This window comes from Panthera leo, chromosome C2 (genome assembly GCF_018350215.1).
Source record: "Panthera leo isolate Ple1 chromosome C2, P.leo_Ple1_pat1.1, whole genome shotgun sequence".
Classification (NCBI taxonomy): domain Eukaryota; kingdom Metazoa; phylum Chordata; class Mammalia; order Carnivora; family Felidae; genus Panthera; species Panthera leo.
This window is the reverse complement of record NC_056687.1, coordinates 115,040,065-115,055,385: the sequence shown is the minus strand read 5'-3', so window position 1 is coordinate 115,055,385 and position 15,321 is coordinate 115,040,065. Positions and strand designations below refer to the sequence as shown.

The 15,321-nt window shown below is 38.4% G+C and overlaps 1 protein-coding gene across 1 annotated transcript in view; it reads left to right on the top strand.

Annotated features, from left to right (window-relative positions):
- Positions 1-15,321, top strand: part of CPB1 (carboxypeptidase B1) — a 33,541-nt gene extending 18,220 nt beyond the window's left edge. The window contains exons 7-11 of the mRNA XM_042955102.1: positions 541-651; positions 741-831; positions 1,708-1,910; positions 13,044-13,128; positions 14,974-15,321. Of these exons, the coding sequence (XP_042811036.1) occupies positions 541-651; positions 741-831; positions 1,708-1,910; positions 13,044-13,128; positions 14,974-15,161 (678 nt within the window). The 3' untranslated portion in view covers positions 15,162-15,321. The remainder of the gene's footprint in view (positions 1-540; positions 652-740; positions 832-1,707; positions 1,911-13,043; positions 13,129-14,973) is intronic.

Here is a 15,321-nt window from a genome sequence, read left to right as displayed (position 1 = left end):
AGAGCCACCCAAAATCTACCAGTGTGAGCTCACTTCATAAAGGGGGGCTTCTTCATTCCTCTTCCTTATTGGACATTCTCTCCAGTGAGACTATCTACAGGAGGTTTCACAAAACTTAAATAAATTTCTAGATGATAGCAGAAACACCCATAGCCACCCATAGACATTCCTTACTTACTAAAAACAGGTCTTACCTTCATATCCTACTCACTTTGAAAAAAATTTACTGCAGTTACTATTAGAAAATGAATATGTTTTTTAATAGTCTAGTTTTATTAAATCTTTGCTCATCTTTAAAGTGAAAAGTTAAATAAATAATTATTCGAGTTATATATGGATGTAACAGAATGTCCTGGAAACAGAGAAGAATTAAAAACTATTTTAATCAAAACTATGGGTAAAATTTTGCTAACTGCCTTTTAAATATTAAATAGCTACCTCAATAGGTAGATATTATTACCAAAGTCAATATTCATACAGTCTATGTAAATTTCACACATTCCATTTTTCCATGAAATTCTCTTCCTAATTCATACACAGGCTATTCGCACCTATGGACAAGAGAGCCACATGACAGAACTTCTCAACGTGTTAGACTTTTATGTCTTGCCTGTGGTCAATATTGACGGCTATATCTACACCTGGACCAAGGTATATGAACCAATACTGAGAGGGGCTGATGAAATTAAAACCAACCCACTTCCTATTATACTTGACCTAACCACACAATCCACTTTCAGAACCGAATGTGGAGAAAGACTCGCTCCACCCAGATTGGAACCACCTGCATTGGCACAGACCCCAACAGAAATTTTGATGCTGGTTGGTGCAGTAAGTATCTAGCTGACCATTTTGCCATGCATCTGTTGAAAAGCCTGGGAGGACAAACAACATAGGAAAACAAAACAGTGTCTAAAATAAGAAAAAATGTCAAGGTTTACATTTTAGAATTCTAGCTTTCTGAAAGCACAGTTTATCTATTCACTCAAAAAAATATATTGTGTGCTGTATAGTGTTCCCAGCTGTGCTAGATGCTGGAAACACAAGGCTGAGCAATCCAGACAGAATTCTACTACTTTGAAATGTATCATCTAGAGGAGACAGTCATTAAATAATTATTTAAATTAAAATGTGATATAATTACAATTTTGTGATTCAACTCTCAGAAAATGATTACAAGTAATAAGAAAATTTCTCATGTATGTTAGTTTCTCCCTTATTAATTTTCGTGCACTATATTGAGATTTCATTGTATAATACTACACAAAGACACACTGATAATTTCACATGCAACTTTTTACCCCATTAGCTTAAAAACATAAGACCCTAATCTCATGACTAAATGTATGTGCATGCCTTATATACCTACATGATCACGAGGGTGCCTATAAAAACAGCTTTTCTTTTTCAGTTTATTTATTTATTTTGAGAAAGAGCATGAGCAGGGGGAGGGACAGAGAGAGAGAGGAGAGAGAATCCCAAGCAGGCTTCACACTGTCAGCGCTGAGCCCAACGTGGGGCTTGATCTCACAAACCGAAACAACGAGATCATGACCTGGGCCAAAATCGAGAGTCAGGCACTCAACCAACTGAGCCACCCAGGAGCCCCAAAAACAGCTTATTTTTAACTCTCTAATTTGGAAGTTTGAAACATGCTTTGTAAGAACTTTAGTAGGTGACCATTCCATTAATGACATGTTTTTGTAGAAGTCGGAGCCTCTCGAAAGCCCTGTGATGACACTTACTGTGGACCTGCTGCAGAGTCCGAAAGAGAGACCAAGGCCCTGGCTAATTTCATCCGCAGCAACCTCTCTTCCATCAAAGCATATGTGACAATCCACTCATACTCCCAAATGATGCTCTATCCTTACTCCTATGATTATAAACTCACAGAGAACAATGCTGAGCTGGTAAGTAGTTGTGGTAGTAAATATGGTATTTCACTGTTGAAAATTTTTAAATCCTATTCCTGAGAAAAAAAATATATAAAAACAATTTCTAAAAGTTCCATTAATTTTCGGCAGTAGAAGCAAAGAAAAAACTTAGTACAGATTTATAAGGAATCTGGAATTGGCTGATAAATTGGCTAAAAGAGATATGATTTTAATGGGGGGAAACAGTTCCCAACATTTAAACCAGTTTAGTCGCTAATTGTCAAAATGACAATAGCTACACTTACTCCTGCTTCACCACAGTACTAACTACATGATGATTTCAGATGCATCTGGGATAATCAACAAGGTTGCTTCATCTCACACACAAACAGAAAGTCAATTCTGTCAAGTTGCCTTGAGCTGGATCTGACATAGGCAGAGCATGGCAGATGTCATTAGGAATTTGGCATATTTGGTTGATACTGGGTTAAGTGATAAGATCTTAAAATTGCTTATTCCACTGTTTGATTATATGAGACACAGTAGTAAAGCAATCAATGAATGAATAGTATGAATGGGTACTTCCTAGATATAGGAAATAATGCAAAAAAATATTTAAGTGTCTATGACACAAAAAAACGCAATCTTGTTAGAAAATCATGATATAACCACATGAAACGTCAAATAATATAAGAATTTTATAACATTCACATTAACAAATATCACATATCAATGCATAATTTTTTAAAATCAGCAGGTTTGAATCCTTCAAACAATATTTTCTAGTTTATGAAACATCTGGCTGCCATAAGTTGGGAACAATGACCTTAAGAACAAGTGTAAGATTTAAAGCATTTGAGTTATGCCAAAAAATAAAGGGGAGCGGGGGGGGCTCCCACTTAGACAATGACATAGATATTTGGCTTACCTAAATGCATAAATTTGAAGAGCCAGTGACTTTAACAACTGGAAACTGTTGTTTTGTACTTTCAGTCTTTCAGAGACCAAATAAAATATGTAATACTATAAATATTTTGTGAAGAGCAAAACGGGAAAATAACTCAGCCTCTTAGAAAACTACGTCCTTTTCATTAAAAAAAAAAAAAATCTATTTTTCAAAAAGCTTCCCATTTTCCCTGTCCACAGCCAAAAAAACAAAGGAAAACATCATTAGCTGGAACCATTAACTATTTCAATTTTCCAATTATGCTCCATCTGTTAAGTGTTCCCAGTGGGTGCTCACAGTCCTGCTATCCCAGAGATGGGTGTGGTCAGATCCTCATTTCAATCCCAGATTTCAGTCCCTGAGGAAAGAAGGTGGGGCTATGTTGTTTGCTTTATTCATGTGAATATGTTTAAACTGTGCCACATCAGAAAAGAAAAAGACAAAGCCATATTAAGTGTAACAATAATCAATATATCCAGTTTGCTTAATATATCCAGTTTTAAACCCAAATTCTAAAAGACTAATGCTAACAGAAAAATTTTAAAGTGTTCTTTGGAAATGAGCTGCTTCACAAATCATCAATACTTTTTCTTATTGGGGAATAAGTTAATTCTAATTAACAAAGAATTGGAATAAACAGAATTATATCCAGTAAAATATTCATAATCTGGATACAAAAATACAAACCATAATACAAAAAATACAAACCATAAAATAATCTTATGTTGGATGTTTACTTTTATATTCACGAAACCAATAAATTCAAGAAAAAATATATGCTACTTCTTACCCTTTCTGAGCATGACAAGATAGGTGGCTGACCTGCAAATTTAATTGTACTTATATCACAGTAATTGATTTAAAAGTTACTTTAATTTCCAATCATTTTTTTCTATGATTAAGCTTTTGCCTAGCGTCTTAAAAGAAATACTTAAGCGTCACTAGTAAAATCTAAAGTGAATGTTAATTTGATTATTTGATTCATTGGGAATCTGAATTTAATCCAGCACCCCAAAATAACTTAAATCTTTTGAATAACTAGAGATCCTTTCCATCGTTTTCTTATTTTGCATAATTCCAATTCACTAACTTCTTAAGTACATTCTGCTAGAGCAACTCACAACTGTAGTGTTAATGAGTAAATACACATAGCCAAAAAAGAATCTGAGTTTCTCATAAAGAAAAATGTTGGCTTTTTCACAGTTTTTATTTGTAATGAGGATATTAAGAACAAAAAGTAGAAGTCTTGATCTGGGTACAGTAAATGTTCCATCCAAATCTAGTGCTTTTAAATTAATTCTCAGCTAGAAAAAAATGTGATCCTGCTGTAGAAAACTAAAGGTAGGGAAAGATTAACAAGATGAATTCTTGGCATACCACATTATAAATAACTTAGAATTTCTTAAAGTGGACTTTGTCTTACACAGAATTGAGTGCATAGATATGGATATGATTCTTATTTATCTTTACATTTATAAAACCTACAAGATTATATTTGTAGCAAAAAAAAAAAAAAAAATGCTTCAAGGAGAATAAGACTGTAAACTGAAGGAAATTATCCTGCACCTATATTAGAATTCTCAGCGCAAATTTAGGACACACGGCAATCTTTGATACATGAGTCATGATAAAAATGTGGCTTCATTTCTGAAAGATGTTACATGTGATTGCCTGACAATTATTCATATCATGAGACAACCTTCAGAGAATGCACAAGACCAATGAAGTAAAAGAACAAGAGAAGTAATAGCATGAATTACAAAGAAAGCTACCAAAAAATATGTCTACAGATCAGTGAAAAATATGAAGAATCATAAAAATATCTTACATGTATAATGCTTTCCACTTTGCTAACTGCTTTTACACATACTACATTATTTAAAGAAAGAATACAAAGTGCACTGTGAGTTTCCAATGGCTTCATACACTATCCAGTTCCTCGGTGTTGACTTATTCAATATGAAGCTATCACTATCATCAGAAGAAGTTTTAAGGCCCACAAAAAGAATATAATTACATTTCCAAAATTCTAAAAGATAATGAAATGCTGGATCGTATGACCTCTTTATTGTCAGAGTAAATAAAAACTAGGAGAATTAATTGAAAAGGTTTTCAAAACTATCTATATCTTTGCATTTACTGAGCAGGGAAGAAACTCCAAATCTTTGGTCCATCTTCCCCGCCAAAGGGCCTATGTGGCACTATTAATAATAATTATTATTATCATAATACCATTTCTAAGTCCAAAAGCAGGAACCCAGAATAATAACTGGTCAACTAAGTATCTTGACCCGTTCCCCAGACTGACCAAACTGGAAACTGATATGCACCACACAAAGGTGCCAGGACATACCTCTCACACCACGTTTCTACATTAGAAGCATGGAACTTTACAGCTGGAAATCTTGAAATTTCTCTGGTTCTGCTTTCTCATTTACCAGCTGCAATAATGAAGGTTTTGCTAAGCCAACACCAGTAGTAGAGACAGCCTTGGGCCTAGAGCTATTGGATCCTGAAGGACTAGACTGCCCCAATTTCCAGAGACACCCACACATTGGGTAGCCCATGTAGCCATTTTGCAGAACAGTCATCAAATTGCCTTTCTTCCCACAAACACATTATTACCTCTGTGCCTGGATACTGCTAAGGATTTACACTGGTCAGCTGAGATGCCTAACTTCTCAGGGCCCAGGCTTTATGACTCTAGCCCATACTTTCATGGGCATATACTCTCTAACCAGGAGAAAGATGACGGTCTTTCTGAAAAATTATTAAACTTGACTGAAAGAGAAGAATCCATTCCTAAAGCCTAACACCTTCTAGTCCAATGGCACTTCACTACCTCTTAATTAAAGTTTTAGCTAATGAGCTACCAAGATAGAAATCCAATGCTCCACCCAAGCATGTGAGCACAAAGCAAGACCATGATTAGAGATAAACATAAAAATCAGAGGGAAGAAACGCTGTGATTAGAAGGTGGATAATTGCAGGCCCATGTGCATACCCAATCACAGCTGTCCCCACGTCCCTGCCTAATAACAAAAATGACAAGGATATAGTCCCACTGTCAGGCAGGCCACCAGCAGCTAAGGCAGACCAGGACCTGAGACACAAAATATTCACTTCAGGTATTTTCTCAGAACTTTTAAATTTCACTTATAATACAAAAAAAAAAAAAAAAAAAAAAAAAAATTTAGATGACAACCGCAGAATTTATTTAATTAGAGAAACTGGTTGTTGTTTTATCACTATATACTTTAAGTGACTTCTTGGCCTATTAAAGTTCTCCTACAGAGGCCTGGTCAGTACATGGCTCATCAGGTAATTACCAAAAATTTCACTGAGTACCTATCAAGTGCTCAGCGTAAACCATGGTTTTTGCTATTAGAAACGTCAGATCTTATTGAAATGTTAAGACTCAGATATCAGAAACCGTACAAGAGAAGTACAGAATGTGGAGTTTCAAACTAAGCACAGTAGTAGGAATGCAGGGCAGGAAAATGGTAACATGTGATAAAGCTATTCAATGAAAGTTATAGAAAGAAACAATTTATTCTGGGCCTTGAAGGATGGGCAGGGTTTGGGTGACAGAGGGCTGAAGAGAGCATTTTAGGCAGACAGAAGAGCCAACAAATGTGCAAGAAGGACACTGAAAAATGGAGAGGGATGAGAAGGATCAGCCTGTTTCAAGTGTTCTTGTGGAGGAAGAGCGGGAGTGAAGTAAGGAGATTTTGGAGGGACTTAAACGTCACAATGAGTCCCGTGTCATAGCAGGCCCTAGAGCCTGTAACCTGGTAAATATGATTGCCAGCTGAAATACAGGACTCCCAGTTAGATTTGAATTTCAGAGAAATAACAATTTTTAGTGTACATATCTTCCAAATATTGCAGACTTATATTGAAGAAGTATTCACTCTTTATCTGAAATTTAAATTTAATGGGGCATTCTGTATTTTTTGCTAAATCTGGCAACCTGGCTAGTAAAGTGATATTTTAGCAGCATTGACCTAGCAGCAGTGTTTAAGAGACACTTATACCATCATCAGCAAAGAAGATAGGCATTCAGAGAACCTTCAAAATGGTTGTCCTCCTTTTCAATTTTGTCTCTAAAATACACTCGTGTTTACCATAATTATGTCTTTTATCTGACTTTCCTGTAAACTAGTTTTGCGCCCCCCCACCCACCCCCCCACCCCGCTGCGGCCGACCCCCTAGGAGACATTTGGCAATGTCAGAGAGGCACTTTTGGTTGTCATAACTGTAGGAGTGCTATAGGCATCTCGTGGGTAGAGGCCAGAGGATGCAGATAAACATTCTACAATGCACAGGACAGCCCCCACAACAAAGAATTATCCAGCCCACATGTCAAGAGTGCTGAGGTTGAGAAACCCTGCTTTAAAACTAAGATAAGAACAAAGTCACATTCCTGGCTCAAGGCCCCTGGCTTTCACCCTCCTCACAAATAGTTTATAGTGTTCTGCAAATCTGAAGTGCAAAAGATACAGTACGTTCTCATTATACAGCATTTATTTTTTAATATTTATTTGGAAGAAGTACCACCTACACACACACACACACACACACACACACAAATACTCTAGACTTTGCAACTTCAGCTGACTCACCTTTCACATTTTCCTTGATTTTAAAGAGCTGAAAAGTATGTATGTAGATCAGCCAAAGAAAAAACTGCTTTACATCAGTGCAAGCATTCCCACTCTCCCCATGAGCTCTGCCAAGACGGGCAGGCCCAGCTCTCCCAAGCCAAGCCTTTCCCCTAACTCCTTGCCTTTCTCTAATCTCGGGCTTCGCAACCAGAGCCTGCACTTGTTTACCCTCCTGTTTTTCTCAGAAACATGTTTGTCTTTTCAAGTCCCAAAGGCCTTCTACTCAGTGCCTGCCTGTGGGCCTTGCAGGCTTCTCCTCTTGCATCAAAATTATAAAAGTTAAATTCCTCATTGGTCCCTTGGTGTAAGTTACCCATTATCACAGAACAGAAGGAAGGAAACAGCAGTTAAAGATCATTTTGATGCTTCCATTATCACATGTATTCACCCGGAGGAATAGTTAAACTCAGAACTTCCAGTTAGAAACAAAGTTCTGGAGAAAATTTCCTTCGAATTGGCTTATACCCCATAGTCAGTTTGGAACTTTTGTTTCCTTGTACTGGAATAATGGACCAGCGGAAGACCCGAAGAGGCAGCCCCCCGCCTCCCATGACTCTGGCTTGCAGTGAAGACCATGGGCACAGCCATGAGACAGGGGCTTCCTGATCACATGTTATCTGGGAACGCAGGTCAGTGGAAAAGAACACCCTTGCCTTATTCATCTTACCAGCCCCCTGGAGCTCAGAGCCTGAGAAACATTACACTAGTTGGTCTTTTGTCTCTTGGGCTTTGAGTTAGATGTGACACTTTAGACTCTCTCTGTCTTTTGCTCTATGACCAAGGCCTCTTTTTAAGAAAACAGGTGACAAAAGAGAACATGCATAAGACATGGTAGGAAACTCATATCTAAGGATTAATAAAGGCTGGCCATGTTTGGCCTTGACTGAAAGCAAAGTTTTCTCTGAGGCTGATTTATATTTAGCTTCCTTCTGTTCTTTACAATTGGTAAAACCAGCTCCAGCAACACTTCTTTTGAAGTATTCGAAGGCCACAAGGAGAAGTGAAAAAGAGCACAGGATTTAAAGCAAGAAGAACCTAGCTCAAGTCAGCCACTTATGGGGCTGCATGCCCTTGGGAAAGTTCTTTTATCCTCTCTGAGTTTCAGTTCTTTTATCTGTAAAATGGGGATAAAAATATCTAGCTCTTATCAAGAGCTCTTTGTAAAGTCTAAGGTTTTATGTAAATGTTAGTTCTTATTTTGAACCCATTGAGCAAGGATGTAAGATGTCCCTCAAATAACAGGTTGTATAGAAAGAGTCTTTAATTGGAGTTTCAAGATGTGGATCATGCTTTCTGATGTGCCATTGCTTCTGCGGGTCTTTCGTCAGCTGTCTTAGTCCCTTTTTACAGAAATGTACAAGGGAAAGGAGTTACCACTCTAACATTTTAGCGAATGCAGGAATTATCTCTCTTTTACCATTCCTGGCTGGGGTCAGTCACCCAGCTTGGTTGGAACATTCCCACTGAGCGTGCTGCCCCACGTGGCATTCCATTTTGCTAGAAAATTCTATGCTGATGAAATGTGGACAGATAGTGTTGGAAAGATAAATGAGTAACATTTGTGAAAGTATTTGAACTCTTCAAAAGAAAAGACCCACAGTGATTCCAGGGATTTTTGTTAAGATCATTGGAATTTAAAATATGATATTTTGGTCAATTAATGTCTGTTCTGGGTTTTTGGTTTTTTTTTTTGTCTCTTAGCTTTGGAGAAGCTGAGAGAAAGGGTCCACACACTTCATTTTTTTTTTAATTACTGGAAATAAGTAAAATGCACAGCAGACGTATCGTGTAATTGTGGCAACCCATCAACTATCACTACATGGTACCACCACCCTCCCCACAAACATCCCCAATCTCTACTCACACATGTCCCAGCCTTCACAGAGCTCAGCATCCTGCACACCCACCCAAATCAGGCCCATCTGTAACGCCCCAAAGTCCGAGGATAAGACTCAATCAACCAACCATGTGCTAGATGCTATACAATCTGCTGCAGATACAAAGTAAATAGCCAAGAATCCCTTTCCACAGGGGGGCTTGCCTGAGGGGTGGGGCAAATAGATGCAAAAAAACAATTCATTATAGAATAGAGTGACAGGAACTCTGATAGTGGTATGAGCTTTCACAAAAGAGGGGTGAATCAATGCTCTCTAAGAGAGTCAGGGGCAACTTCACAGAGAAGGTGACACTAAAACTGAATCTGGAAGGACAACAGTAATTCTCCAAATCAACAAAGATGAGAAGAGAACTTCAACAAAGGGAGAAGGATACCCAATGTGATGGGGGTAAGAAGAGGCAGGCATGGGTAAGAAGTAGCTCAAGGTAACCTAGCTCGGAAGGAAGAGGAATGCACAGCAAGGGGTGCAGACTGGGAGAAGAGGGAGGGCCTAGCCCGCACTCTATGCCCAAAAGGAGGCCGGACTTCAACAGAAGGTGAGAAAGCCACTGAGAGATGTGGTGATGAGGTGACACTCAGAAGATGAGTGATGAGTAGGTATCAAGAGGTTAGAGCAACTGAGGACAAGGAGAGCAAAGGCTGACACAAACTAAAGGTTCCTGCAATGTGCACCAGTGGCAGGAACAAATTAACATCCTTTTTAAACTAACATCAATCTGAGATATTGGGGTCTGCAACAAAGGCAGAACAACCACTTCCAGAAGATGCTTACGAAGTCTTAGAAAGCACTTGGTTATTATCACTTTGAGGAAAGGCAAACTGCACGGTTTTGTGTGGCCCTAATGGTAGTTATGACTACAATGGTAAGTTGATAAGTCAAAAGAGAGAACAGATCACAAGTAGGCCCCTTCGGTTTTGTCAGATAACTCAAATATTATGTCATACCAATAACCTTATTAAGAGACTTGAAGGTCAACAGGCACTCAGGAGTTTAATAGATAATGACAGTGACCTTCTTGTCTTAAATCTCCTCTAGTCTTCATAACTGTTCATGTTTGGAACTAATCCTGAAGAATCACACTTCTTTATTTCTCCAGCTTTATTGAAATATAATTGACATATAACATTGTATCGGTTTAAGGGGTACAGTGTGTTGATTTGGTACACATATACATTGGGAAATGGACACCACATTAGCTAATACATCCTTTACTTCACATAATTATCATTTTGTTGCTGTTGCTATTTTGTTGCTTTGTCGTTATGGTGAGAACATTAAAGTTCTATTCTCATAGCAACCTTCAAGTACAATACGGTACTGTTAATCATAGTCATAATGCTGAAACTGAGACCCTCAGAACTTCTTAGAATTGTATCTCTAGCTAAAAGTAATAATTCAAGGCTTAAAGACAGGGGAAAAAAAACCCAGAACAGATGAAAAGCCTAAGAAAGGTAAGTAGGGAAGGAATAAGAGTGCTTTAGGATCCGAGGTTCTGCATTACAGAAAAATAACTACAGATATCCTCAGATGAATGCAAGTTAATGAAATTACAGAAGAGGAGAAAATACACAATTTACTTACTAAAAATAATTAGTACCTCACCATGTTTCACATCTGTAAAAGATGGTTTCAAATCTATTCTGAGCATTATGCAATTGTGAATAGATTATTCTCATTTCAGTCTGCAGCAGGCCCTGTACTAGAGGGTAGAGACGAGACCTGGCTCTAGTATGTTGGTCAGAATAAGATTCAAACAACAGGGCTACACATTTAGACCACAACAGTGAAAGATTCCATGCAGTAAGAGAAAGCATATATTCGTTTACCAGGTGGGGAAAAAAAAGGGAAGTAAAACCCTACAAGTTTCAAGTCACTGTCCCCAAACTCTGAGAACAATAAATTAGTTCCAAGAAACTGATTACCCCATTTCAGTGGACCAAACCAGAAAATCTAAAAAAATAGAATTATTCTATTTTATAATTCTTTTTAAATTTTCCAATTTACCACTTGGTTGATAAAGCATTAGCAATTTAGGAGCTGGAACCTTGAAGTTTTATAGCCATGCCCTGGTCAATTTGACATAAGATACCACGAAACTGGTTTTGATATTAGAACAAGGACTAAGGGAAGTTCCTACTTTGCAATACCCGGAGTATTTTGATTTCATCACCAAACTCACAGCTTTCCAAGCATATGTACGAGACATAATCATGATGCCAAAGTATGAAATATGGCTAGTTTCACAACCAGAATGAATTATGGCTAATTCTGTAGTAAACAATCAGATTCTCAAATCTATTCCCAAGACAGCCAAGTCAGGCCTTCCTTTTCAAGTGATTCATTTAAATATGCAGTATGTCAGTGGATGTTAGGGAGTTAGGGAGGATTGGGGGTATAGAGCCCTTGCCCTTGAGTAGTTGGGTGCAGGGGAACAGAAAAGCAGTGGATCCTTGAAGAGAACGATGCTGCTTCTAAAACACACACACACACACACACACACACACACACACACACACACACGTTAATACTTGCCACTTTTTTAAATTCTGGAATTCGAATGTTCTTCATTTTGAAATAGATGTTGTCTAATTCTTCAGTCTAAAAATCTTCAAAGCCAGAACCACCCTCATCCCTGGAACTGCCAATTCCTAAGAATCTCTATGATGGCAGCAAACACTATATTGAATATCCAATCGTTCATATGTGTAGTTTTTAATACTCTTACCCCAGCTCATATAATACTATTTCATCTTGACTTTATAACCTACCACATTTCCAGGTAGTTTTTGTTTTGTTTTCTTTTGTTTGGGGTTACTTTGTACATATTTGATTTGTTTGTTTGCCTGCATTAGGTAGACAACCTCTTTGCACAACCACAAAGACCTCCTTGTCTCCAGTTTTTCTCTTTGTACAAGCACCAGAGACAATACAGATTTGCCACACTAATCCTCAGACATAGCCTAATTCTTAATATACAGTGACATTTTACTGTATCAATGAATGTGATATCTGGGACAGTTACAGATTACTGTAGCTTCATTTCTCTAGCCTGAACTAAGGTTTAAAAAAAAAAAAAAGTTTAACAAGTCTAAATAAGAATACCTGGGGGAAAAGACACACTAAGTTCTATGTAAATGAAAAAGAAAAGAAAGTAAAAGATTGTCCTCCGACTAAAATAGAACTTATTGCCGGTTACTGCAACAATGATTTGAAATAAATGTAAGGACCTAATTCTTAAATAAGAGGGCAAGAGTGCTAATTGTCCTCAGAGTTCCAACAATTAGTTCCTGGACAACCACTAAGTGGTAAGCCTTGGCCTGGACCCTGCAGACATGGAGATAAAAGACAGAAAAAAATCACTGAGAACTCAGAGGCCAGCAAATGGTATTGCCACAACACAACACGTTCTGTGTGGAACAGAGGGAAGCTCGGAGTGAGTGCCTGGAGAGGGCATGAGGTAAGACATCCTCACCCAAGAATGACTTGGATCACGTGACTAGGTCAGCTAAAAACTCAGAATGGGCCCTGAGTAAGTAGAAAACTAACCCAAACTGTGTCTTGTGTCTCTTCAATGTCTTAAAAATAATGTACAGATACTTGTTTGTTTGTCAGTGTGTGCTTTCACTTATTTACTGACTAACTGCTGGTTCTTTTGCAGAATGCCCTGGCTAAAGCTACCGTAAAAGAACTTGCCACACTGCATGGCACCAAGTACACATATGGCCCAGGAGCTACAACAATCTGTGAGTCTTGGCTTCAGAACTGTGCAAAGAGACTGCATGCCTAAAAAGGCGACAAATGGTTCCCAGAGACTTTCCTTAGATCATCTGAAGCATGTGGCTTTTGCCTGACAGTGAATTTTTTATACAACGTGTCGTCAGTTTTCTGTTCGGAAAAAATATCCCTTTCAACCCATAAAAACATTTGCTCTCTATAAACATCCATTGAGCTCCCACTACTATGTGCCAGGCCCATACTAGGTGCTAGAGAAGAAAGGAAGGATGGAGAGAAGGCAAGAGAGAAGGAGAAAGGGAAAGGGGGGGGGGGGGGGGGGGGGGAGACCAGCACAGTCTTCTAAGAACCCACAGTAGGGAAGCAGGAAAACTAAACATAGGGATGCTAAGTGCTAGGACAGAGGATGAGCAAAGAAGGAGCACCACCTAGGACCAAATAGCCCATCCCATGGTATCAGGGATGACTGCCCAGGAGAATGACTCAGAAGCTTTACCTGGAAGGACAACTGCTGGAGATAAGCATTAAGAAGGAGTGTTTCCCTGACTAAACAGACTGCAGGTGTGAGGGCTAATTCGGGCTCAAGCCACTTTCCAGGGATAGATGTGAGCCCCTCTGACCAGTCACTCAGTGTGTTAGAGCAAATGTCAAGAGACACACAGCAAGAGGGTTCGGTAGGGGCTGGACCCCAGAGTTCAGATTTCACTTAGATGCTACAGAGTTTGAGTGTCACTAGGAAGGCACATCCTGCAGGCCCCACTTTCCACTTCTACTTCTATTTTCCTTTGCCTGTGCATGATTTCTTTTTGCCCCAGATCTGAAAGGACTAAAAATACAAGGGAAAAGGGCCAGTCCTGTCATCACAGGGCCTCCTGTGCAGCTGGAGAGGCTCCAATCCTGGGTTGTTGTTTTCTTTTAGGTTTTATGTTGAATACAGTTCTCTGTACTCTTGGACTTTTTTCAACTGCTCTGAATCATATGGGGCATACTGTTTTCTTACAGGGTTCCAACAGAAATAGCCCACTTAGTCATATATTGTGAATTTCTTGCATATTTTATTCAGACTAGTTCAATGAAGGTTCTTTTTCCATTATACCATAAACCTCGGAGGGCAGAAGTCACATCTTGCCTCTATCCTGGCACCTCCAGAGTACAGCCCGTGGCCTGCTGCCCAGTGAGGGCTGTACAACTGTTGACGGAATAAACAGATCAAAGAATGAATTAATGAATTAATCAATGAATGAATGAACAAATGAGCTAATGACTGAATAAATATAAAATCCACGTGGCAGTAACATCATAACTGTTATTGAATGAATAGCTGAATAAATGCCCAATCTATGCCAGACCAGATGCCAGGCCCTGAGGAAACCAATATAAAGGCACAGCACTGCCCTCAAGATGCTCCAATTTCATCATTCAGCCCTGTTTCCTCGGGATTTGGAGTTCTCGCCTATCACCAGTCATCACGAAGCTTACCTTATTTTCCCAGGACACAAATACTCTTTTTCCAGAAACTATATATATTTTGTCAACAAATTACATATGTTATAGTCTACTATAGCATACAAGCACAGTGGGAAGTTTATATTATATTATAAATTACATACTTCCTGGAGTATGAAACATGTCATTCCCACTATAATTAAGCTTAAAGGTAAGATTGTCCTGAGTTTTTAAAACACCCCCATAGCCTTTATAATCCAGTTTTCTAGAATATTTTTCCCTGTAAAACAGTTGTAATTACAAATTACCATCTTTCATTTGTGTGTTTTTTTGTTTTTTTAATTTTCTTCCTGGATTTTAAGTTTTTTGGTTTTTTGTTTTTCTGTTTTTCTGCTGTTTGCACATTGCAGATCCTGCTGCTGGGGGCTCTGATGACTGGGCTTATGACCAAGGAATCAAATATTCTTTTACCTTCGAACTCCGGGATAAAGGCAGATATGGCTTTGTCCTCCCTGAATCCCAGATTCGGCCAACCTGTGAAGAAACGATGCTAGCCATCAAGTACCTTGCCAGATACGTCATGGAACATCCATACTAGTAGAAAATGCTGACAGCCTTATTTCCAAGTTCTCACTCTTCATTTATTTCCAATCCTGAGCTCTTATTTTTGTTTCCCTGTAAATTTTCCAGATCCTAATCTTTCTTTTACGCTATCGGTCTATTAAACTACTTGGATCTTTTAATACTTGTAATAATAA